Below are 25,833 nucleotides of genomic sequence, written 5' to 3'. Positions count from 1 at the left end.
TTCTCTGTGTAGCCCTGGCTGTCCTGGAACTCACTCTGTAGACCAGGCTGGCCTCGAACTCAAAAATCCTCCTGCCTCTGCCCCCTGAGTGCTGAGATTAAAGACATGTGCCACCACACCCGGCCTATTGTATTTTATTAGTTCTTTGAAATTTTCATTCTTTTAATCCTATTCAATCCTTCCCTCAACTCCTCCAAGACTAACCCTTCCCATAGCAGTGAGCTTAGCTACATCGCTTTGGTTCCTGGCAGGTTGCACTCCAGCCACCCACCCAGGATCTCTCTCTCTCTCTCACACACACACACACACACACACACACACACACACACACACACACATTCACATCCACACAAGTTAGTTTATGATATGCCACTAGCTCAAAGGCTGGGCACTCCTAAACCTTCCCCTGCTCCCCCTGGCCCAGTAAGGGAAGTGGCCAGTGGCCACTTCGCCGAGTTCTTACATGGCTGGTTGGCTTTCTCTCTGCAGCTCTTACATCCCATCCTTTCATCCTTTACCCCAAGTCATGGCAATTCCCTAGCTCCTTCCTCTCCCCAGCTCCCAGCCTACAAAAATCTCAAGGTTCCACCTCAATCTACCTGGCTGTTGGCTCTTTATTAATTAATCAAAAAACCAACTGGGGACAAGGACCTTCAGCATTCGGACGTGCAGGTTCCTGATTTTGGGGGCTGAATTAATTCAAAACATTAGAACCAATCCCCACTACCCTCCCTACCCAGCCACCTTTGGGTCCTCTTTTTATTTTTTAAATAAACCCATCAAGTCTGATTTGTGCTGCCCACAAGCGTGTGTATGTGTGGTCTTCCACTAGGGTGTGATGTGCTTCCCAGAGGCTGTACCTTAGAGGCTGTTTTCTTAGAGAAAACAGACCCTCTCCCAGTAGCCATCAGTTGCCAGTAGCTCCTTAGCCAGAGGAAGAGTGAGGTACCCACTTTACTGCTCCACTAGTGGATTTGGGCTACCTCAAGCTTGCACAGGTCTTACACATGCTATCACTACTGTTGTGTGTCCCTTGTAGTCCTCCACCCCACTTCTGCAATGGTCCCTGAAACTTGGGAAGAGGGGGTGGAGACATACATCCCATTAAGTCTCTTACTCTGTAGCTGGGCCAGTTGTGGGCCTCTGTGTTAATTGTCATCTACTGCAAGTAGATTTCTCTGATGAGGGCTGAGAGACTCATAATCTTCTGTCAGAGTTTTTAAAAGATTTATTTATGCCAGGCAGTGGTGGCGCACACCTTCAATCCCAGCACTTGGGAGGCAGAGGCAGGCAGATTTCTGAGTTCAAGGCCAGCCTGATCTACAGAGTGAGTTCCAGGACAGCCAGGGCTACACAGAGAAACTCTGTCTTGAGAAAAACCAAGAGAGAGAGAGAGAGAGAGAGACAGAGAGAGAGAGAGAGAGAGAGAGAGAGATTTAATATGAGAGCTCCATCTGCATGAGTACCTGCAGACCAGAATCCTTATACATGGTATGTGAGACTCCATGTGGTTGCTGGGAATTGAACTCAGGACCACTGGAAGAGCAACCAGTGCATTTAACCACTGAGCCATCTTTCCAGCCCCTTGTCAGGTTTATTTATTTATTAAAATTTTAAAGTCAGACTCTTACTCTGTAGCTCAGACTTGTTTGGAACTGGCAGTGATCCCCCTGTCTCAGCTCCCTAGATGGTAGAATTATGGATGTGAGCCTCCGGGCGTAACTTTTCTTCATTTCTAGGTGTTTTGTGTCCAGATCTCCCTCTTGGCATTGACCTCCTTGCTTCACAGATTTTCATGTTTTAGTTACACTTTTCAGTACATTTATCTTTTTAGATTTATCTAAATAAATCTTATTTAGATGATGTATTCGATACATAGATACTTAAAGTGTGTTTTCCATATACAGAGAGGATGTTGATACTGATATCTAGTTTGATTCTGTTGTGCTTGGGGAGAGCACTGACCAGGCTCTTGTAATCCCATAGAGGCGTGATAGTCCACTAAAGGATGTGTGTGGTCCATGCCTGGGGCACAGGGAGCCATGCATGCTCTGCAGTCAATGGGAAAGTGCCCCATGAAGGTCAAGTAGACTCTCTGTTAACAGTGTTCATGTCTGCTGTGTCCTTGTTCAGTTTTGTAGGATCCATCTGTCAGTTTTTGAAAGATCTGTGTTGAAAGCTCTAATTGTAATTGTGAATTTATCTACGGGTTTCTTTCTCACTGTGTCAGTTTTTATTTCACAGATGTATTTTAAGGGACCGTTGGATGTGCTTAGGATCACCATGTCTTCCTAGTGGACTAACTGACGGATGTGTCACTTTTGACTGTTAATTACATTGTTTCATATGAGTATAGATATTTCTTTCAATTAAGTACTCTTTTTCCCCCACAATAAAACACCAAGATCCTAAGCAACTTGAGGGGGAAAGGGCTTATTTTGCCTACATTTCCACATCACATTCATAATTAAAGGGGATCAGGGCAGGCACTGGATGTAGGAGCTACTGCAGAAACCATGGAAGGATGCTGCTCACTAACTCACTCCGTGTGGCTTACTTGGTCTGCTTCTGTATAGCACCCAGGACTCTCAGCTCTGGGATCGTACTGTCTCCACTGGGCTGTGCCCTCCAACATCAGTCATCAATGTTGAAAGTGAACACAGGCTTGCCCGTAGGCCAGCTTGGTGGAAGAATTTTCTCAGTTGAGCTTCCTCCTTTCTAAATGGTTCTGTTTTTTGTCAAGTTGACATAAAACTAGGCAGCACAAGCACAAGCATTATATCAGGCTGGCCTCACATCCTGCCTCTACCTCCTGAGTGCTAGAATTACAGACATGTGCCTTCATGACTGGCTTTAAGACACATTTCTTAAGGGAAGATATGTGTGTGTCACTTTTTGAAATGCACTCTGCCAATCTCTAGTCCTTTAATGGGTGCATTTAGGCCATTTATACTTAGTAAAGATTTTGATATCTCTAGGCTTTAAACCTCTTTCTTTCTTTCTTTCTTTCTTTCTTTCTTTCTTTCTTTCTTCCTTTCTTCCTTTCTTCCTTTCTTCCTTTCTTCCTTTCTTCCTTTCTTCCTTTCTTCCTTTCTTCCTTTCTCCTGTTTTGTTTTGCATTTAGTCTGTTTTTGTTTCTGTTTTCTTTTGGATGAATTGAACATTTGTTAAGGATCCTATTTTGGCTTATTGAAGTGTTTTGAGTGGTTGATCTTTGTACTGGGTTTTATACTACAAATATCTACCAATATCATTTTACCAGTTTCCAAGTGAGATGTCGGGCATCCATCTCCTTCACCAGCCTTCGTTGATAACACAGAGCACCTTGAGTGTCACCTGCACAGACACTTAATGCCACGTGGTTCTCTGCCGTCACTATATCGCCCATGATTGTGGAGATTCAGGAGAAGGAAACCCATAATTACTTGTTTTTATTAACTTTGTTTTCTTCTTTCTGAGATTTGCCTTGATTTTCTCTGCTTTCCTGAAAGTAGAGTTCTGAGGTGAAAAATGGTGGGCCCTTCATTCTGGGCACAGTGACTTCTAATGAGAGGTAGCTGACGAAGTCCAGTGTGACAGCTTTGGGCTCCTGGTGTACTTGGAAATGACCTTTGGCCTGTGGTCTGTAAATAAAGCCCGATAACTCAGAAGCTCCCACGGCGACCTTGGTGGGATTGTATGTTGGTTTGTTGTGGGGCCTTACAAGGAGGACTACATATGTTTATATCTTCCCGGGGAAGAAATTCTTACAACTGGTATATCGAAAGTATACTATTTGATGAATCTGAGCACCAGTCTGTGGAGCTATCATCATCTCCAAAGGCTTCCTCCTGCCTCAGTTGTCTGTCTCTCATCCCCATCCCTGTCAGTAGGGAGGCCCTGGTCCACTGCCTGCCTGCCTGCCTCCCCCTCTCCCTGCCAAGTATAGTGTAGCTATTTGGTGATGCCCTCGTATTGTGGAGGATGTCAGTAGTTCTGGCCTGCCTAAGGAGTTGTCCTGCATTACATCTCCGCTGACATGAGGTGGCGTTTGTACTGTTTCCAGTTGGGGCTAATCAGAATGAAGCCGCTATGAACGAGCACACATACATGCATTCCTTCCTGTTGTTAATACCCAGCAGTGGAACGGCTTTAGAATTTACAGTTAAGGCAGTGACTTATTGGAGTTAGTTTTATGTATACCTTGATGGTTCAAGGATCACATTTAGCCTATTTATTGTGTTGTAATCTTTGAAGATTATCTTTTCTTCAGTGAATTAACTTGATCCTGTTGTCTAAAATCAATTGCTTGGTAGACACCAGTTGTACTGCAGTGCTCTGTGTTCCAGGGCCTTTGGTGACCTTGGCTTTAAAGCCATTGTTGAAATGGGGTAGTCCTCAACTCTGTTCTCTTCAGTGTTCATTTGGTTGTCCTAGGACTTTTGAATTGTAATGGAAGTTTAAGAATCCTACGTCAGTGTCTAAAAATACTCTGCTGGGGCTGTGTGTACGTGTGTGGGTATGTTAAAATATGAATCAGTTTGCAGATATTGAATATATGAATCAGTTTGCAGATATTGAATATGTTAACAGTTCTGGGTCTTTATGAATATGGTATTTAAATATTTTAGAATTTCAACCACTTTAGTTCTTAAAGCTTTAAGAGCCATCCCTTAAATGTCTACAAAGGTAGCAATGATATCTATGAATACAAAGTTTTATTTATTCCTTATCTCATGTCCTTTACAATTTTTTTCCTACCTTATATCAGTGGCTAGCATGTCCAATGCACTATTCACTGTTAGTTATAAATTCAGATTTCCATACCCTGTTTCCAACCTTACAGACAAGCCTTCACTGTTTGACCATTTGAATATGGTGATGGCTGTAAGTTTATCTGTAGATACTGTGTAGCAGGGGGTACCCTTCAGAAAGCTTTAGTTTTACATGGAAGTTTAATTTTGTCAGATGTTTTATATGCTCCTGCTGCTGCCATATGGGGTGGTTTTTCATTAATTCCTGGTGATGGAGCACACTGATGTTTTAATGTTAAACCAGATGTAAATTCCTGAGATAAATTCCATGTGAACATAAAAGATTGTCCTTTTTACATGTTGCTTGATTTCATTTGCTAGAATTGTGTGAAGAAATGCTATGTGTGAAGAAAGGGCTAGGGATGCAGTGGGTGGTTGAGCACCTCCATAGCATGCATGAAACCTTGGAAAGGAAAACAGAGCTGTTATGCATGTGCATAGCGAAGGATGGGTTACTGTGGCTCCCTGCTCTTGTAATCTCGTTGACTCTGGTATTGCTAAGGGTGTGACTTTTCTGTTTTCTGGAGTGTTTACTGTAAATCTGGTATTTTTTTCTTTAAATGTTTGTATGCTCTTGAAAACTCTCTGGGTCAGTATGTTGAAAAGTTTGTAATAAGCTAAGGATGTACTAAGTGGTAGAACTCTTGTCTAGCATGTTCAAGGTCCTGGGTTCAATCCCTAGTAGTCCAAAAATACATAGATAGAAAGATAGATGGATGGATAGATAGATAGGTGGATAGATGGATGGACAGATGGACGGATAGATAGATAGATTAAATATTTTGTAACATTTGCTTTTTTAAAGTAGATCTGAGTGTATGTATATGTGTACATGCTATTGGCTTCAGGACACTGTAACACTCCCCCCGACACACACACACACACACACACACACACACAAGAACTGGAGTTACAGGCAGTTGTGAACCACCTAATGTGAGTTCTGGGAACCAAGCCTGGCTTCTCTGAAAGAGCAGCCAGTGCTGTTAATTGCTGAGCTGTCTCCATAGCCCATGTGTTAGCTATTCTTTTTTTCTTCTTTTTTTTTTGTGTGTGTGTGTGTGTGTGTGTGTGTGTGTGTGTTTCTGTGTAGCCCTGGCTGTCCTGGAACTCACTCTGTAGACCAGGCTGGCCTCTGCCTCCCAAGTGCTGGGATTAAAGGCATGCGCTACCACTGCCTGGAGCGTTAGCTATTCTTTTTTTTTTTTTTTTTTTGGTTTTTCGAGACAGGGTTTCTCTGATAGCCCTGGCTGTCCTGGAACTCACTTTGTAGACCAGGCTGGCCTCGAACTCAGAAATCCACCTGCCTCTGCCTCCCGAGTGCTGGGATTAAAGGCCATGAGTATCAGTAATTTATGTCCAACAAGACATTTTCCAATCAGTTAGGTTTTCTGGTGTCCAGGCATAAAGTTCTTCATAATGTTCCCTTATTTTGTTTTTAGTTTTATAAGATCTGTTGGTTACTTTTTCTTTAATTCTCAATAATGATAATTGATATTATCTCATTTTTTCTCTCTTAAGACTGGAGTTTTTCCCAATTTTATTTTCTCAAAGTTTTATTGGTTTTCTTTTCTCTCTTTTCTCTTTTATTGTTTTCTTCTCATCATCTGTAGACTTAGCAGCCTGGTTTCTAAGGGGGAGTTCTGTCCACTGATCTGGCACCTCCCCCTCATACACACAAGCATTAGTGCTAAGAATTTCCTTCCAACCTGGACATTGGCTGCATCCCTTAAACATGATCACATCAGAGAATTTTAACTCATTCACAAACTGTTTAATGCCTTCTTTATCTGTCTCTTGATTGAGGTTTTATTTACCGTGTGCTGGTTTCTTTCACATGTGGGGATTTTCTCGACGTGTGCATCGTTGACCACTTGCTCTCTGTGTGTGCCCAGAGAACACAGGAATAAGTAGTGAAAGCCTTCTCCTGGAGACCAGATAATATTTTTAACATTTATGAGCTGTGTATGATCTTTGTGGCATATGGTTGTGTTTTAAATCCTTAAGGAATATAAAAACCATCTGCAAATCACAGGATGTACACAGGCTGCAATCTGTATTTGTCCTGCCCTACAGGCTGTGTGTAAAAACCCAGGCCTTCCAGGTAATCAAGACAGTCAAGGCAGTCAGACCCAGTAAGGTGCAGCAGGCTGGGGAAGACAGATGTACACTCAGCTGCCGTCCAAGGCAGTTTGTCTCTGGTCACGCATTACAAACACTATCCACTTCCCCAGCCAGTGCCGCTGTGCCTCCTGTCATGAGACCTAAGTCACGCAAGCCCCTTCGTAGGGTGATATGAGTCCCATGTACACTGTAGCACAGATCACATGTTAACCAAGTGGCCTAGTTACTTCTTTGTTGCTGTAATAAGCACTTTGACCAAAACCACATAGAGAGGGCTGGTTACAGTCCATCACCAGGGAAGCCAAGGTGAGGACTGAGACAGGAGCTGATGCAGGCACTGGGGGATGCTGCTCACTGACTTGCTTCCCCTGACTTGCTCAGCCACCTTTCTTACACAGCCCAGAACCACCTGTCCGGAGATGGCACTGCCTGCCCATGGTTGAGCGGTAAGAAGGCTGGGCCCTCCTGTATCAATAAACAACTAAGAAAATGCTCTACCACACATGCATAGAAGCCAGTCTAATGGAGCAGGTCTTCAATTGAGGCTTTCTCTTCCAGGATGTGTCACACTGACCACTAGTGCTAATCATGACACCAACCCTACTTCCTTGAGATGCAAGGACCAGTACCCTTCCTTGGTAACCTTTGGGAAAGAGACAATATCCCATGGTGGGATTATAAAAGACTTTTACTCGATGGGACTGACCTGTGTTCTCTCCCCCCTCTCCGGTTATCGCACAGCCTACCCTGTGGTTTGTCTTGGGAAACACTCCAGTACATTCAGTTGTTATCACAGTTGGGTTTTCCATGGGCGTCGGGAAGGCCTGGCGGGTTGATTGACTGTATCATTCACACCTTCTAGATGCCAACTGATTTTCTGTCTGTTTTTTTCAGTTATTAAGAGACAGGTACTGGAATCTCTGACTATAATTATGGGTTATTGGTTTGCTTACTTTTTAATTCTTGCTTTCTGCAGTTTGAAGTTCTTTTAAGTGCATAAATATTAGAATTTATACCATTCTTCTTGGTTGACCCCTTATCATTTTAAGTGACTTTGCTCTGAAGGCACTTTAGGGTATAACAGGATACAGCAGTAGTTTTCTTAGGATTGTTGGTGTTGGCATGAAGCATCCTTTCCCATGCTGTTCCTTTGAGTCTATCCGTGTCTTTATAATTAAACTGGGATTTGTATAAATAGTCTATTATCCAATCTGACTATTTCTTTAGATCACTTATCTTTAAAGCAGTTATTGATGTGTTTGGGTTTAACTCCCCCTAGTTTGCTGTTGTCTGTTGTTCCCCAGCCCCCATCTGTTGCTGGTTTCTGTGCTGGTTTGAATGAGAAGTGTCTCCAATGGGCTCAGACATTTGAATACTTGGTTCCCAGTTGGTGGTGATATTGGGGAGGTTTGGGGCACACAGCCTTCCTGGAGGAAGGGCACCACTGAGACAGACCATGAGACTATATAGCCTCACCCAGTCCTTAGTTCTGTGTCTCAATCTCATGCTTTTATCTGAAGATGTGGGCTCTGTTGTCAAGCCTCCCACGGTGACAGGTTTGCCCTGTAACTGTAGTGCCAGCTCGTTCATAGCTCGCTTTTGGCCATGGTGTTTATCACACTAACAGAGAACAAACCAAGTCAGCTTCCTTACCCCCTTTCTCCAGTGTCTGTCCTCTTCTCTTTTTTCTCTTAGTACTGGGGATAAAGCCCAGAATTTAGTTCATTCCAGGCAAATTTTGTACCACTGAGCTGTATCCACAGCACTCCCTGAGTCTTTTAACTTATTTTTATTCCGTTTTATTTTCTTTGTTATCTTACTATATGGATTTTTTAAAAAAAGATTTCTTTTTATTTTATATGTATGAGTGCTTGCCTACATACATGTATGTATGTCCCTAGTACCCATGGAGGCTAGAATTGGGCATCTGATCCCCACAAACTGGAGTTAGAGATGATTGTGAGCCACAGTGTGGATGCTGAGACTGAACTCGGTCCTCTGTAAGGGAACTGAACTGCTGAGCCAGCTCTCCGCCCAGTGTTTGCCATCTTTTCTCAGGAGTTACTCTGGTGGCACCTCTTTAGCACACCACAGTCTGTCTTTCACAAACAGCTCAGTGCTTCCTTCCTTCCTGGCTTTTGTGCTGTGATTGCTATACATTTTCCCTCTATGCATGCCATAAGCCCCACAAAGCATGCTTATCAGCTTTTGTTTAATTTTTATTATCTTATAAAAAGACATAGGGAATAGTGAATTCCTTACAGCTATCCTCATATTGCCATGTCTTGTACTCATTGCTCCGTGGTCCCAGGCTTCATCTGGTGTGGCTTCCCTTCAGCCTGAAGAACGTGCGGTGTGGAGACTTCTGTGCTTTCTGCTGGCAATGTAATGGCTCATTGTTTGCATGGCTGGGTAATTTATTGTTTCCTCTCTATTATTACTTATTCTCCTTTGGTATAGAATTCTTACCAGCATTTTCTTCCGCTGTATTGGAATGTGCTCCCATTATCTTTCAGTTTGCCTTGTTTCTTATGGAAGTCAGCTGTCACTCTTACATCAACTCCTCTGTCTTCTGAGGCTTGTTTGTTTTTTACCCCGACCCCAACCCCCAACGCACTGGATATAAGCATTTTGATAAATTTTCTAACGGTTATTCTGGAATCTGCAGGTTTATAGTCATGGCTAAGTTTGCGATGTTTCTGACTGTTGTGCATACAGTTCTTTTCCAGTGCTCTTTTTCTAGGGGCTCTGGCTGTCTGTGTGTCTGAGCACTGCAAATTGTCTCACAGGTTAAGTAGCCAGGAGATATAGAAAGATGGAAGGACAAAATTAGAATTTTAAAGGAAACTATTGTTAATTAAGAATCAAGACTTTGTTTAAAAAAAAAAAGCACAGTAACCCAGAAAATATAATCGTAAAAAGAAACTAAGCAAAATATAGACCAAGACGAGGGAAACTGCAAAGCAGATTTTAAATGGTGTGAGAGTGGCGTGGACAGTTTCCATGTGCAACAGTGTGCCAAGAGTGGAAAACCTTAGTGTGTTGAGAATCTCTCGTGCTTGTGGCTGTTTAAATGCTTTTTCCACAAGTATGTGCACCACATACATGAAATACTTGCAGAGGTCAGAAGAGGGCATCAGAGCCCCCGGAACTGGAGTTACAGATGGTTGTGAGATGTTATGTAGGATCTGGGAATTGTGCTCAGGTCCTCTGCAAGAACAGCCAGTGCTCTTAACCACTGAGCCATCTCGTCCTGCCTCTTCCCTCTGGTTTTGTTTGCTTATTTTTTTGTGGCAAGGTCTCCTGTAGCTGAGGCAGCCAAGGTGGGCCTTGAGCTTCTGCTCCTTCTGCTTCTCCATTCCAAGTGCAGTATTCCAGACTACGTCACCACACCCAGCCTCACTGCCATCTATGAAGAACTCCAGTACCACCCCTAATGCCAAGAAAGAAACCAGCAATGCTGTTAGAGAGTTATTTCTGCAAAAGAACAAGTCCGCCAGGCGTGGTGGCGCACACCTTTAATCCCAGCACTCGGGAGGCAGAGGCAGGCAGATTTCTGAGTTCGAGGCCAGCCTGGTCTACAAAGTGAGCTCCAGGACAGCCAGGACTATACAGAGAAACCCTGTCTTGAAAAAACTAAAAACAAAAAAACAAAAACAAACAAACAAACAAAAAAAACCCAACAAGTCCTTTTAGGTAACAATCCTACGATGGCACTTCTTGGTTGTCAACTTGACTACATCTAGAATTAGGTAAAACCCAAGCAGTTGGGTACACTTGTGAGAGATTTTTTTTTCTCTAATTATATCATTTAAAATGGGAAGACACATTTTTACTCCAGATCTTTTGAGGTAGGAAAACGCATCTTTAATCCAGATCTTTTGATATGGGAAGATCCGGCTTTAATCTGAGCCACACCTTTAGCTTGGAGCCTCTACAGAGGCCATGGAAGAAGAAAGCTTCTGGTCTTTGCCAGCTTAACCCTCACTAGCAAGCCCATTCCTTCACTGGCACTGGAGTCTACTCTGACGGAATTCTGGTGTATGCTGAAGACCAGCTGAGACATCCAGCCTTGTGGACTGAGCATTACTGGATTCTTAGACTTTACGTTGCTGGATAGCCATTGTTGGACTAGCTGGGCCACAGCCTGTAAGCCACTGTAATAAATCCCCACATATGTATTTTTTTCATACATATTTATACACACACATAAACATATATGTTCATTCTATCAGTTCATTCTACAAGTTCCTGCTGTATATTCAACTGGTTATTGATTGTAGTGTGTTTATTTTGCTTAGGAGATACCTGGGTGGCTTTTGGTTGTGTTTTTCAGTTGATGTTCTTGTATACCCACAAACTTCATCAGCTCTCCCTTCTGGTCCCCGTTTCCCACCTTGCTTCCCTCTGAGTCATAATTTAGGACAACATGTCTGCAATGTCTATGAAACTTTGAGACCTGGGAAGGCCAGGCTAGGACACGGGCTTAGAGGGGCCACCTGCTGACGGCAAGCAGGCAGCCACTCTGCTCCTTTGTTCCTCTGATGATAAGGACTGTCTCCCAGAGTCCCTCCCACGGCTCTGCTCTCACCTCCCCCCCCCCCCCCCCCCCCCCCCCCCCCCCCCCGCCACTGACTGGCAACTCTTCCCCCATCTGTAGCCCCCAGTCAGCCTCATCCTGCCCCACCCCATCTAGGACAGGCCCTGGCTGTGTAATTTTAGCTTCAAGAGCAACTTTATTGGTCAGCTTTCTAGAATAACCTGAGCACCCAGCACTGGGTGGATGTTTAGCAAGTACATGGGACTCCCTGAGCTGTACGAGTGCCTTCGCTCTGCCCCCTTGAACTCGGAGCAGCTCCTCCACAGTGCATTGCCACTCCTGACTCTGCAGCTTCGCACTTGTAGGCCGCCCCTTTCCCTGTGCAGTTACATCCTTGTCTGTGCAGCTGATGGTGGAGGAGCTGCCGTCCACATCACTCCATCCCAGCACCAGCGAAGCCTGGCTACACACTGGGTCTCCAGACCCGTGAAGAATGCTTACTGAATTAGCTGGCTCTTTTCCGTTCTGCCTTCCTGTGTCTGGGATATTGGATGCCAGCATCCAGCTAAGTTATGTGTGTGTTAAACATGAATTGAAATGCAATTACAGCTGGCAATGTGGTCTGAGAGGCGAGTAATAGAGTAAATAAGAAGAGTGGCGCAGTGAGGCACCAGTTCATCTCCTTGGCAGTCTTGCTTGCTGTCATTGGGGGTGACTCATGAGCTCAGCTTCTCTTAATTCCTTTCCCTTACATCTTGCTGCCTTCTCTTGTTGGGTCTCTTCAGAGCCTCTTTATTCAAACCTGCAAGAAGCTCAGGGCCACTCCTGATGGCCCAAGCAGAGAGCTGGGCAGAGAGAAGCACACACAGGGGAGTAGGGAGGAGCTATGCCAGCACACAGACCAGACTTCTTTCCAAGCCTGGGAGTGGTCTGCACACTGACCCTAGCATCACTAGACATAGGGCTCCTTGTCAGGGGTGTGGCCTCCCAGTCTTCTTAGGTACATGGTTTTCACAGCCTGTTTGGTTGTATTCAGAACTGTGTCCAATGGCTGGACCTCCCTCGAGAAGCTTGGTTGACTTGATTGATGACAGAGCTGCCTCCTTGTCCTGTAGAGGGCACCTCAGTGTCTAAGGGTTTTCAGGATCAGTGGGCACATGTGGCTTATGAATGTAGACTCTACAGACCAACCTTAAGTTCCTTCTCAGCAGTCACCCTCCTGAGCTCAAAGGGCGCTTCCACAAAGCTCTGGAAGGGACTGATTGCATGTGTAATTAGCAGTGATGTATTCAGGGCCACCTTGTGCAGGCCCCGGGTGGGGTTCTGGGAATCAATTAGTGAGTGAGTTGGGATAGTTCCTGCCTGGGTGGAACTTGTATTCCCTCCCAGGCAGGAGGATACATGAGTGGAGAACTAGCAAAGCCTGGCCACTCCCCCCCTCTTCTGTCCCAGGTCATTCCCCCAGGTATGTCTTCTCCTGCCTGGAGTCTCACTGGAAAGTCCCTCTGCCAGTCTCTTTTTTAAAACTTTTTTATATTTATTGTATATTGAGTATTTATCTGCATGGATTTGTGTGTATCATGTGTGTTCTGGTGCACTTGTGGGTCAAAAGAGAGCACTAGAGGGACTGGAGAGATGGCTCAGTGGTTAAGAACACTGACTGCTCTTCCAGAGGTCCTGAGTTCAATTCTCAGCAACCACATGGTGGCTCACAGTCATCTGTAAAGAGACCTGATGCCCTCTTTTGGTGTGTCTGAGGATATCGACAGTGTACTCATATACATAAAATAAATAAATCTTAAAAAACAAAAAACAAAAGCACTGGGATAGAGAGGAACTAGAGCGAAGGACGGTCATTAGGTAATTATGTGGGTACCAGGGATTAAACAGGAGTAGCACATGCTCTTAACTGAGCCAACTCCTCGGTTGCATTATAATATATGCATGTATGTATGCATGCATGCATGCATGTATGTACATATGTATGTACGCATGTATGTATGTGCGTATGTATGTATGTGGGTATGTATGTACGTGTGTATGTATGTACGTGTGTATGTATGTACGTGTGTATGTATGTACGTATGTATGTATGTTATGGGTGTTTTGCCTACTTGTACCTCATGTGTCCTTGGTGTCCACAGAGGCCAGAAGAGGGCACTGGAGTCCCTTGGGCTACAGTTACAGATGGTCATAAGTCACCATGTGGGTGCTGGGAGTCAAATCCAAGTCCTCTGGAAGAGCAGCCAGTGCTCCTAACTCTTGAGTTATTTCTTCAGCTCCCAGGCTCTTCCTCCTTTACCCTCGCCTGGACATGAAATCTTTCTGCTGTCCCTGGGCAAGCAGACATGACCAGCGCCTTTCCTGTCTTGCTGTCCCTTCCCCGCGTTGTCCCACTGTCTGTCCCTCTCCGTCATCTCCAGCTCCCCACAGCTAGCCTCTCTCACAGGTCACAGGTCACAGGTCTCTAGTTCTTGCTCTCCACCCCTGCCTCCTCCTTCCCAGTGTTGTGTGTCCATCAGTTTGTAACTCGTTTTCCTCTGTATCTACAGTACCAGCTTAGGCCTCCGCCTGTTCTCCTGTAGCCAGTGCTGGATCGCTCATACCCTCTGATTGCCGCTCTGCCCTGCAGCCTCTCCCCTTTGCAGTGTGGGCTCTGCAGGCTCTGAGTCAGGTCCTGTAGCACCCGTCTCCTTCCCCAGTCCAGTTACACAGACCCAAAGCTGTGTTAGACAGCCTGCCCTCTCCCTAGTGGCTGGCTTCTGTTTCCACCTGCCTGAGAGACTAGCCCACCACGGATGGTGGGTGACAGATGGCGGTGGCCTAACCTCAGCTCTCTCTTAGTTCTAGCCTCCAAAACAGAGCAGCCAACTAGTGCTCCTCACAGAGCCTGGGCTCTCTGTGAGGCTCCTCACCGGGACCGTACCTCACCCTGGCCCTGGCTCTCACACCACTTCTGTATCTTACACAAGACGACTTTCAGTCAGCAAATTTTGTTCTCTGTGTTCCTTATGCACAGCTCGTTAGTATTTGAATCTTTTCTGGGTCCACTGTCTGAGTTTTGTTTTTGGTTTTTTGTTTTGTTTTGTTTTTTTGAGCTAGGTTCTCTCTACTCCTGACCTCTTGCCTGTTCTGGGACTGTTCTCACTGTGTGGACCAGGCTGGTCTCAAACCTGCTTCTGCTGGGACTAAAGGCAGGGGCCACTATGTCTGAGTTTTTTAAATAAAAATTATGTTACAAACATTTCAAATATATGGGAAAGCATCAGAAACAGTGTAACAAATGTCTAAAGGACCATAGGCAGCCTCCTCTAGTCTAAAAGGCCCACTAGGCTCAAGCAGCTCTCTAGTAAAGAAAATAAAGCTGTGGGGGGGCACTATGTCCCTTTCTTCCAAGAATTTGCACTGCTTCAAGTTGGTTTTGGATACCCTTGTGTTTCTCGTGGTTCCAACTTGCCTGGGTTCTAGTCCAGGCATGGATAATATGCTTGGAGTTGTCTCCAGCTTCCCCCCCCCCCAAGTCTGTTGCCATTGCTCATGTGTGTGGCCTTAGTGCACGGCCTTATAAGACTGCATGGACTTCTATTTTGTGTATGAACTTGAACTTAAGTCTGCTACTCCTGTGGGATGTGGGTTCTTTCCAGTAGTTTCCACAGCTAGGAAGAGCATTGAAGTCATAGTCTCAGGGTTTGCTTGCAGACTTTCTTCTGGAGCAGTTTTGTGGTAGTCATGCTGCATCCTTTGCACCTGCCTGGCTGTGGAGAGGAGTCCTCTGAAGTAATGTGATAGGTCAGGCTCCACTCTGACACAGAGGTCCACTCGGCTGGCCTCCAGTGGACATAGAGCTTTGTCAGACATTTCCTGTGAATAGAAGTCACAACCATTTTGAATTTACATTTTCTTCAGAGGTGAGCTGTTTTCTTCTCCAGCTTCTCCAGCTTTCTTTGTTTTTAAGATTTATTTATTTTATGTGCACTGATGTTTTGCCCAAGTTCATGTCTGTTCGAGGATGTCGGCTACCCTGGAACTGGAGGTACAGAGTTGTGAGCTGCCACCATGTAGGTGCCGGGAATTGAACTTGGGTCCTCTGGGAAAACAGTGCTCTTGACTCCTGAGCCATCTCTCCAGCTCCAGCCTTGTTTCTTAATCTTACGGAATTGAGGAGTTCTCTGTATTCTTATTTTGGCTGTTCACCCACATGGGTTATGTACTGCTGGATACAGATATTGTCTGGGTTAGGGTTCTATTGCTGTGATGAAACACCGTGACCAAAAGCAAGCTAGGAAGGAAAGGGATTTCTTGGCTTACACTTCCATACTGTATGTAGTCCATTACTGAAGGAAGTCAGGACAGGAACTCAAACAGGGCAGGAACCTGGAGCAGGAACTGACCAGAGACCATGGAGGGTGCTGCTTACTGGCTTGTTTCCCATGGTCTGCTCAGCCTGCTTTCTTATAGAAATCAAGACCACCAGCCCAGGGATGGCACCACCCACAATGGGCTGCCCCCACCCCATCACTAATTAAGAAAAAGGCCTACAGGCTTGCCCACAACCCGATCTTATGGAGACATTTTCTCAATTGAGAGTCCCTCCTTTCCAGTAACTCTAGCTTGTGTCAAATTAATATAAAACCAGCCAGCACATGTGTCCTTTGTAGTTTGAGGGTTTTGTTCTTACAGCTGGATAGATAGTATAAGGACTTGAATTTGATCTCCAGAATACCTTATTAAAATTTTTTTGAAAGGGGCTGGAGAGATAGCTCAGGTTTTAAGATCACTAACTTCTCTTCCAAGGGTCGTGAATTAAATTCCCAGCAACCACATGGTGGCTCACAACCATCTGTGATGGGAGCTGATGCCCTCTTCTGGTGTGTCTGAAGACAAATCACTCATATCCATTAAAATAAATAAATAAATCTTTAAAAAATGATAAAAAGTTTTAAAAAGCTGGGTGTGGTGGTTACGCCCATTTAAGCCTAGCGTTAGGGAAACAGAGACAGGGACATCCCCGAGGCTCACTGTTCATCCAGCCTGGCCTACTTGGATAGTTCCAGGACAACGAGAGACCCTGTTTCAAAAGTAAAACTGGGGGAGCGCCTGAGGAATGACACCTGAGGTGGTCATCTGTCACGCATGAGAACACCAATTTATTTTAGAGGAATAAAATCAATCAGAACCCTATACACATGTCTACTTTTTTTTTTTCTTTTTTTCTTTTTTTTTTTTGGTTTTTCGAGACAGTGTTTCTCTGTGTAGCCCTGGCTGTCCTGGCACTCACTTTGTAGACCAGGCTGGCCTTGAACTCAGAAATCCTCCTGCCTCTGCCTCCCGAGTGCTGGGATTAAAGGCGTGCGCCACCACGCCCGGCTCACATGTCTACTTCTTTAATCACTCCTGTTGAAGCAAAGATCTATTTTCTGCTGAAAGTTTTCAAGTGTTGCTTGATTTCTTGTTGTTGTTCTGTGGTGGCCACAGTAGTATCTTTATGCTGTTGATTGCGTAGTCTTTGCCTCCACCCTTAGGGTCCCCAGGTGCTCCAGAACCAAGAGCACCTTTGGTTCTCCTTTGCATGCTCATAAGCTGTGAGGACCTCTCTAGGCCACCAGACCATTTCCCACAGCTCTGTGGAGGCCTGGGGCCCAGCTCTGCCCTGGCCACCTGGGTGTGGTAAAAGCTAGACACTTCTGGCCAGGCCCTTTCTCTCTGGCAGCCTCTCCTCTCCTGAGTCCTAGTCCCTGAGTTTCCCTGCCAGGAAGGGCCTCCTCCGGGCCATGATCACTGCTGCACCTCCAGGGTTTCTGCTGGGATTGCGGCTCTGCTTCTTTCTCTCCTGCCCAGCCTGAGAGGCTACTGTAGCTGACACGTAAGCTCTGCATGGGGAAAGCTGCCTCGGGTGGCCTCTGCCATGCCAAGCACCAATCTTGCCATTGTCCATGTTCCAGTTTTAAAATTCTGCCATTTGGCAAATGTCTGAGTGCGTATTACTAAGTCTTTGGGCTAGATGCTTGGGAAAGTGTTCACTGGATAAAATAGGACCCTTGAATTGAGGGCCAGAGGTGATGAGTGTGTGCCCTGTGCCAGGTCTCCTGCTAAGTGCTTTATTGACAGTTTATATTCTATGGTTTATCCTTCTGGGGTTTACTGTTCAGTCCATTTTAGAATATACACAGAGCTGCCCAACAATTACCAATATCTAATCATAGATCTTTGTTCCTGGCTCCCCTCCCTCTGACAGCGACCACTTCCTTCCTTTGTATCTCTAAGGATTGTCTCTTCTGGGACACTGTAGGAGAGCAAACCACTGTGTGTGATTTGTGACTGTCTTGTTTTTCCTAGCATAGTGCTTCTATGGCATGTTATATTGGGACTTCATTGCCTTCTCGTGGTCCAGTGATACTCCACTGTGGATAACCTCACAGTGGACATTTGTGTTGTTTCCACTGTTCAGCGACTTACCTCATGAGCATGTTGTGTGTGCATGTGTCCAGTTCTCTTGAGAATATACTCAGAGGAGGAACTGCTAAGTCCTGTGGTGATACCATGAGGAATTACCCTGCCATTTCCACAGTGATCATACCAGGTTTCAGTGCCAGCAGGGTCCATGCCCTTGCAATGTTTGCTGTTGTCTGTCTGTCTGTTTCAGTATTGTAACAGGTCTGACAGGGAATCTCATAGTAGATAACAAATAATCCTATGGGGCCTACTCATTCATATTTCCACATTTTGATGAGGTGGAATGAGTCAGTATGACTCTGGGAAATGTCTGTGAGCAGCAGAGTCAGGACCTGAACTCAGCTACAACTCATTCCAGAAATCCTGGTTCTGCCTGCTGAGTTCACAGGGTCTGTGTGATGGGGGTCCTTCAGCCACAGCCCAGACAACATGATCATTCTGTCATGGAGCTGTTAGGGGCTGGCAGGAGCCAAGGTAGAGAAGACATGTCTGAGGAAAGAACAAGGGGAGCAGGCAGCCAGGGCACAAAGGATGGGAGGGCTGAAGGTCCTGGGCCTTGTGGGAGAGAACCCCAACCTGAGGCTGGCAGAAACTCCAGTCTCCAGGACAGAGCCAGGCATTCATTTCTGTGAGATGTTAGACATTTCAGCAGAAGGTCTGTGGTTGACACCAGAAGCAGAAACCAAAGTTATGAATGGACACAAAAGCAGCCGGGAGTCCATGATGCAAGCCAGGGGCACAGCCTGCCCTTGATCTCACCTGGGCCTCGCCTCAGCTCCCAGCCTTCAGGCCGGCTCAGCCTTGTCTGACAGAGGATGTGAGGCTTCTGCAGGCCTGCCTGAGCCAAGCTGCCATTGTGCAGCCTTTGAACTTCAGAGCATCAGCCAGAAGTTGCCCCTGGAATGTCTGCAGAATTTCCTGCCCCCCCTCCACCTCCCACTGCCCTGTCTGCCAAACTCACCTTTGAGTTGTGGGTGGGCCTTCCTGAAACCACAGGTGTGAACGGGTTCCCTGGAGACTGCTCTTCCTCCTCAGCTGGCCCTCTGCATCCTACAAGTTTAGCTGGGCCCCGGTTCATTCACAGGATTTTCTCAAGTTGCAGTCTAGCAGATTTTCAATTTCTCACCTCATCAAGTAAAGCTTACAATTGTTGTTTTTCCATAAAAGCTGTAAGTGTTCATTGACCAAAAAAAAAAAAAAAAAAGTGACATACACTAGCAAAGCAAAGGAACGGTATAAAATGCTCTGTTGTTATGTATTTATTTGCATGAATTTGTGTGTGTGTGTGTGTGTGTGTTTGCATGTTTCTGTGTGTGAGTGCATGTGTGGATGAGTGTGTATACATATGTGCTCTGCTGCCCTCTTTGATCGCTCTCCCCCTTATGTATTGAAGCAGGGTTTCTCACAGAATCTGGGGCTTGCAATTTTGGCCTGTGCCTAGTCAGCTTGCTGTGGGATTCCCCCAGCTCACCTCCCATGCACTGAGCTGGAGCAACAGGCTGGGTTCCACATCTCTGTGGCTTTTACCTGGGTTCTGATGACCCAGACTCCTGTTCTCATGCTTGCCCTGCTGAGCCATTGGAGGTGGCCACCAGCCAGCCTTGTGTATCTCTGTATATCCTCAGCCTCCGCTGTTAAAGCTAAACAGTGCTTTGCATTTTAGTTTCTAGCTCCTCTTCTGACCACAGCTGTTAAAACACAAAACTGGACCCCATGAGCAGTCTCTGTCCTGTAAGAAACTTCTTCCTCTTGTTTGTCTTTATGAACAGAGAGCCCTAGTGAAGACACAGACTGGTCCCCTCACCTGGCTCCTCCATCTTCTCCAGGAGGGACTCCCTCCCTCCCTCCCTCCCTCCCTCCCTTCCTGCAGGTCTCCAGGTCACTTTCTTCCCATCCAGAAGCCAGGCTGAGCTGCTGCAGAGCACACCTCCCCGCTCTCTCCAAGTTGCTCTCAGTTGTCCTTTTAAAAACTCACTGTCAGGCATTGCATTAACTCCTGTTCGTTTATGTGTTTATCATGTGTCCTTCCCTGTGATGAATGTGCCTCATGTGGTCTGTGAGACCCTTCTCCCTCAGCAGCCCTCGACAGCATGGCCTCAGAAGCCAGGCATCCTCAGTGAAGGGACAAGGGACAACTCACCATGTTCTCAGAGTCTGCCTGCAAGCAGAACTCGTAGCTCCTGGGACATTGTGTGTTCTCAGACTTTGGTACCAAAGTCATCCCACTCTGGAGCGCCCCTCTCCCTCCCCCTCTCCTACTCCCTCTCCTACTCCCTCTCCCTCTAAATTCCTTAGAGAGAGAGAGAGAGAGAGAGAGAGAGAGAGAGAGAGAGAGAGTGAGTGAGTAGGTCCGAGGACAACTTGTGGGAGTCAGCTTTCTCCATATACCAAGTGGGTCTCAAACGCAGGTTGTCAGGTTTGACGGCAAGTGCCTCTACCCTCAGAAGCCTCTCTCAGTGGGCTCTGGTTTTTCCCTCTTGTCACACAGCAGTGATGGTTGTGTCTGTTCTTAGGACCTCTTTGCATTGATTGTTAGGCAGAGCCCCTTTGAGATCCATAACTAGCCAAGGCCAGGGGTTGCTCACCCTTTGCGAGGCTCTGCACCATTGCTGGTTGATGTGTGCAGCCTGCCTGTGGACTAGAGTGTTTGCCTTTTCTATGGCCTTATGAAAGCTCTCTGCACATATTCTCTTATGTGCTCTTTGATAAGCGCTTTTCCCTCTGACATATCCTGGGCACAGCCCTGGGCATATGTCATCCTGTGAACGTACTGCATGTGGGCTTGGGTTTCCTCATCTGTAACTCAGACAGCAGCTTCATCTCCTCAGAGCATTGTCATGTGCACTGTGGGGTTACACGGAGGAGTTAAGGAGAAGAAATGTGTGGTGAGAAGCAACTGGGGGAAGAGGACATCCGGGCCTCAGATGGACCAACGTGCTTTCTCTCCCTAGGGCAGAGTTCAGAATCATCCTGGTTTCAGTGAGCTTGATCTTTCCATTGTCTCCCTGGCCTGGCAACCTATGGCATTCACCTCTCTGGGCTTCTGAAGAGCCTGACGACACCCTGGGTCACACCTGGATGTAGAGATCTTTTAAGCCATTCAACACCCCTGTGATTCAGGTCTTACAAAATAAGGAAATGGTTTGGCATGAAGATTTGTGTTGCTATGTCTCGGTCTGTTTTCAGCTACTGTGGTCTGTATTGTGCTATAGCATCCACAGACTGGACGTTTATGAACAATGGAAGTCATTTGACTCTGGGGTCTTGAGTCTGGGAAGCCCAAGATAGAGGAGCTATTTTCCATGACGGCTTTCTTGTGTTGGATTAGTGTAGCAGATGTCACAGAGTGTGGAAGTGCAGAGGAAATGTATGAGGTGAACACCCCTGCCACAGCAACCTACCCATAGTAACATCATGAGTGCCTCTCCAAGGGCTGCACCCGTTTGGCCTAGGCACCTTCTTAGGCCCCACATCTTCAGCCTCACAGCACAGTGGCACCCACACCAGTCTGGGCTTTGGAGGAGACACTGAACCATAGTACAGTTTCACACCTCTGCCGTCAAAGCAAAGCCCAAGCACTGCCATGCCTCAAAATGTGTCTCAAGTGTCCCTGTATCTATAGCCTTCAACACTTAGCTGGCCCTCCCAGCTTTCCCTCAGCACAGTGATAGCTGGGCAGTCTTTAATGTGCCTCTCCCTGTCTGCTTGGGCCCTTCTGTGTTCCAGATAAGCCTGCAGGAGGTGTGTCAAACGTCCTGAGCGCATTTTCCCAGCAGTGGGCCTAGGGGTCTGGGTTTTTGAGCATACTGAATGACTGGAGTAAGTTTGCTGCTGTCTTCAGGTTCAGTTATCTAAGCTGGTGTGGGTTTGGGGGTGGTGGTGCTCCCCATGTCATTTGACTGTGCCTGACAAACAGTGGACTGTCAGTAGGCTGCCGCCCTATGCCTAGCCCTAGCCAGGGGAGAGCATCCCACTTGGCTTTGGCCCTTTATATCTAGGCATATCAGCTAGCTGCAGGCAGCTGGGACACTGCTCAAAGGGCTGCTGGGAGCCCTCTGATAATCGCTTATTTTCTGTGACAGCCAAAGGAGGAAATGGAAGGCTGGGCCTATGAGGTCCGAATAACACTGATGTCCCTATTACTTACCCCCTCTCAGGGCTTCCCTGGGTTCTGCAGCTCCAACACTGGGCACCCAAAGTGGATGGTGGATGCTGGCAGTGGAGAAGGCTGGAATCAGTAGCATGTGCTACCAGACATAATCATCAGTTGGGAAATGTGTTGATACCATCTAGCAAGGCATGAGATCGTGGACCGCTAGCAGGGCCAGTGACTCTCATACCACAGCTCTCTGCTTCTTCCAATTAGAATGTGCCTTTTAACAAACCAACATATGCATGCACACTTTGGTGGTGGCACATGCCTTTCAATCCCAGTGCTCAGGAGGCAGAAGCAGGCAGATCTCTGTGAATCTCAGGCCACTGTGGCCTACATAGTAAGTTTCAGGCCAACTAGGGCTCCAGAGAGACCCTATCTTAAAGAGTAAAAGCTGCTGGCTCACACTAGCACTCAGGAAGCTGAGGCAGGAGGATCATCAAGAATTTAAAGTCAGGATGGGAGGAGGAACTCTGAAAGGAGAGACCAGGATGGGGGGGGAGCAGCATTTGAGATGTAAATAAGATAGATAGATAGATAGATAGATGCATACATACATACATACATACATACGAGTTTAAAGTCAGCCTTGGGCCACAAAGTGAAGCCCTGTCTTAAAACAAAAACCTAAAAATACAAAGCAAAGCAAATTATGAAAGCCTGACAGAGGCTTATGAGGAAAGATGTCTTTCCAGACTTCCCAGTTTAGATAAGTGAACCTTGTTCTGCCAGGCTGAGCTGGTTTGGTTTGGTTTTCCCTCTGCTACTGTGTCTCAGTAGTTTGATGACACAATTTCTTTCTTGAGTTGCCTGTTTTATGTTTCATGTTCTTGTCCCCCTTGTAAGGCGGTGTCACAGATATCTGATGAGTCTCTACTTGGCAGTCCCATCTTGTGACAGGGCAGACACTGGGTACAACTGAAGGAACTGGTGTCCCCTGGGCACCAGCTGACTCCAAGCCTGAGCTACCAGGACAAGTCAGCCTCCTTCAGCACTAGAGGCGCTCGGCAGCCACCTTGGGGTCAGTGCCCAGGGCAGTGGTCTCAGTAGTAGGCAGCAATGTGCCTTGGAGAGTGGTGAGCTGGAAGGGATGGAGGGTGAGCCTCCTGCTTAGCTTGCTGGCTTCAGTCCTGGGAGCAGTGTTGCTTAGGGAAGCTGCACGAGGCATGGCTTCTTACAGCTCTGGCTGGGTGGTCGCCTTGCTCGCCCATTCCTTTAGTGAGCATCCACTGAGCCTCTTTGTGTCAGGCATAGTACTTGGCACAGAGTGGCACCTTCTGGTCCTGGTCGATGGTAGAAGATTCACTTTTGAAAGGACAGATTTGAGTCCCAGAGATGATGCAGGAATCTTGGGACCAGAGATCACAAGTAACCCCTGTGGGACAAGTTAGGACTCGTGAGTGATAGTGTTAAATGCCTGGTTCCACAACATCCTCACATTTAGTCTAGAAGCAGAGTCATCTTGGCAGGTGCTCACCAGCGAGTGCCTTGCATCTGTAGCATCTCCTGTGACCCCTGGGGAAGGCAGCAACCCCTGGGGAAGGCAGCGTGCCCACGCCCACTTTACATCGGGCATGGTTTCACTAAGCTGCTGCATTTTAAGTTCAGCTCTGCCTCTGAGTTCCATGCTGCCTGCTCCCTGGTAGGGGTCCTGGTCCTTCCCTGTGCCCACAGACTATTAGCTCATCTGACTTTGGGGGAGACATTCAGGTTAACCAGTGGCTTTGTGTGAGTGGGTTGAGAAGTGTCTGCCTAGTGCAGCAGTGACTGTGGCTAAGGCCACTGCCATTGCTCTCTGAAGCCTCTCTCACGAGCCTTCGGGTTCCTCTTGCCATAGTGACCTTTCCTTTCTCTACCCTCAGATTTGTTAACTGTCAGTTATTCAGTCTGAGAAATAAGTCTTTTTCTCTTGTCAGCTGGCCTTCGGCTTTTCTGAGGCAGCTTCCAGGGTGGCAGCTGTGCTGGGCCTGGGGATGTAGTGAGAACTGTGTGTGTGTTAGAGGCTGCTGACCATTGACAGTGCCCTCATGGGAATGGAGCCACTTTCATCTGTCCACCATGATGGCCAGCTCAAGGCCATCTCCCCATGCATACTTCAGAAGCGCAGCCGTGGCTCCATCAGAGGACGGGCTGCCTGCAGCCGTTCCATGCCCACGCCCATGCCCATGCCCACGTGTGGAGCTGCTCCCTGGGTCTCCTGGCTTCTCTGTTGTGATGTAGGGCAGTTGGGTGAGGCAGGAAGGGAGTTGTAGGGTCCTCTCTCCAGTCTCCTTGTCAACTCCGTGTACCCGGCACTCAACACTGGATGTCATGCTAATACCACCTGCCCAGTGAGGCAAATAAAAGCTCGCTTTACTCAGGATTATGTCCTGAAGGAGAACTGAGAGAGGCTTCCTAGTGAGACCAGAAATGGAATCAACTGAATCTAGTTTATTTTCCTATCATGATATAGTTTCTGACCTTGAATTCCACTTTGGGAGCTTATATCAAGAAGATGTAGTGTGGAGCCAGCTTTCTGACCTACCACCCCAGCCCCTACAGCAACCCTACTGAAGCTCCCTCTGCTAACTCCTGTGGGCAGGAGGTCACATCGTCCACACTGCAGGGGGTGCCCCTTGCAGGTGCAGTTCCACCCCATGTGGCTTTCTTCTGTGCCCTATGTCCGCCCCATGTAAATAGCAACAAACAGCCTAATGTGCTGACCGTCCAGTCCCTTCCCAGTCCATTACAACAAAAGCTATTCTTTGCTCGTTAGAACCATTTCTGTCAGGGTGTCTTTAATCAATGGCTTCCCCAGGGACAGTATTTTTAGAAGTTGTATTTTTCACAGTCTCCCCTTTTCCCTTTTGAAAATGTTCTTCCCGGTGCTGAGTGTGGCGCACTAATGAGATGCCAGGAGACTTGGGGCCGATGCTAATTGGAACAGGTAGAGGAGCTGCAGGCTCACGCTCAGGGGGCTCACGCTCCGGGTCTGTCTCCTCTTACCTGTGACCCTCTTCTCCGTCTCTCTGCTGCAGGTTGCGCAGACAGCAGATGGCGTGGACGCTGATCTCTGGAAGGACGGCTTATTCAAGTCCAAGGTTACCAGATACCTGTGTTTCACAAGATCATTTTCTAAAGAGAATGTGAGTCTGCCGGTGGTTCCCGTTTGCTGAGTGGGCAGGACTAATTTCCATTTCTGGTTGGGGCGTCCTCTCTTTCGTGTGTGGTTTATGTTCATTGCTGTATTAATTTATCTATTGTTTCAGTGAACAGGGTAGAATCAGCAGCCAGCGCTGTGTTTCATTTATTAACAACATTATTAACCACATCCCCAAGTGCACAGTGAATTCCATTAAGATGTGTTCTCCAAAGGACACGGGGAACTTCCCCTCTCTGTGCTTTCAGTGACAACTCCCGGGCACGAGGGATGGGAGAGTCTGCCCGGGCCGCTGGGATGGATAGCATCTGCAAAGGGCAGACCAGCTCAGTGGAGGGGCCATGATACCCACTGCCCCATGATAGTCCCCAGACGTGATGTTAGCCTTGTTTCTAAAGAGCCTCTGTGTGACGTGGGGCAGCTCGTCTTTACGGAGAGGTAGCCCCCTGTGTACAGTTTTTTCATACTGGTTTTTAGTACTTGAGCACATGAACTGGGGAAGCTTAAAGCCCTCTCCAAAAGCATTCCTAGGGAGGCCAGCCTGTGTCTGCACCTCATTTCTTCCTGAGATGACCACTTTTGCTCTCCACCATGACCCTCTGGAGGAGGTGATAAGTTATCTCTTCTAATT

General features: G+C 46.9%; 1 protein-coding gene across 1 annotated transcript in view; it reads left to right on the top strand.

Annotated features, from left to right (window-relative positions):
* Positions 1-25,833, top strand: part of Mvb12b (multivesicular body subunit 12B) — a 157,380-nt gene that overhangs the window by 22,096 nt on the left and 109,451 nt on the right. Inside the window, exon 3 of the mRNA XM_021153581.2 lies at positions 25,081-25,188. Coding sequence (XP_021009240.1) covers positions 25,081-25,188 — 108 coding nt within the window. The remainder of the gene's footprint in view (positions 1-25,080; positions 25,189-25,833) is intronic.

Source organism: Mus caroli, chromosome 2, assembly GCF_900094665.2.
Source record: "Mus caroli chromosome 2, CAROLI_EIJ_v1.1, whole genome shotgun sequence".
Taxonomy (NCBI): Eukaryota; Metazoa; Chordata; class Mammalia; order Rodentia; family Muridae; genus Mus; species Mus caroli.
The sequence above is the reverse complement of the archived record's forward strand: the minus strand, read 5'-3'. Positions and strand labels throughout refer to the sequence as shown.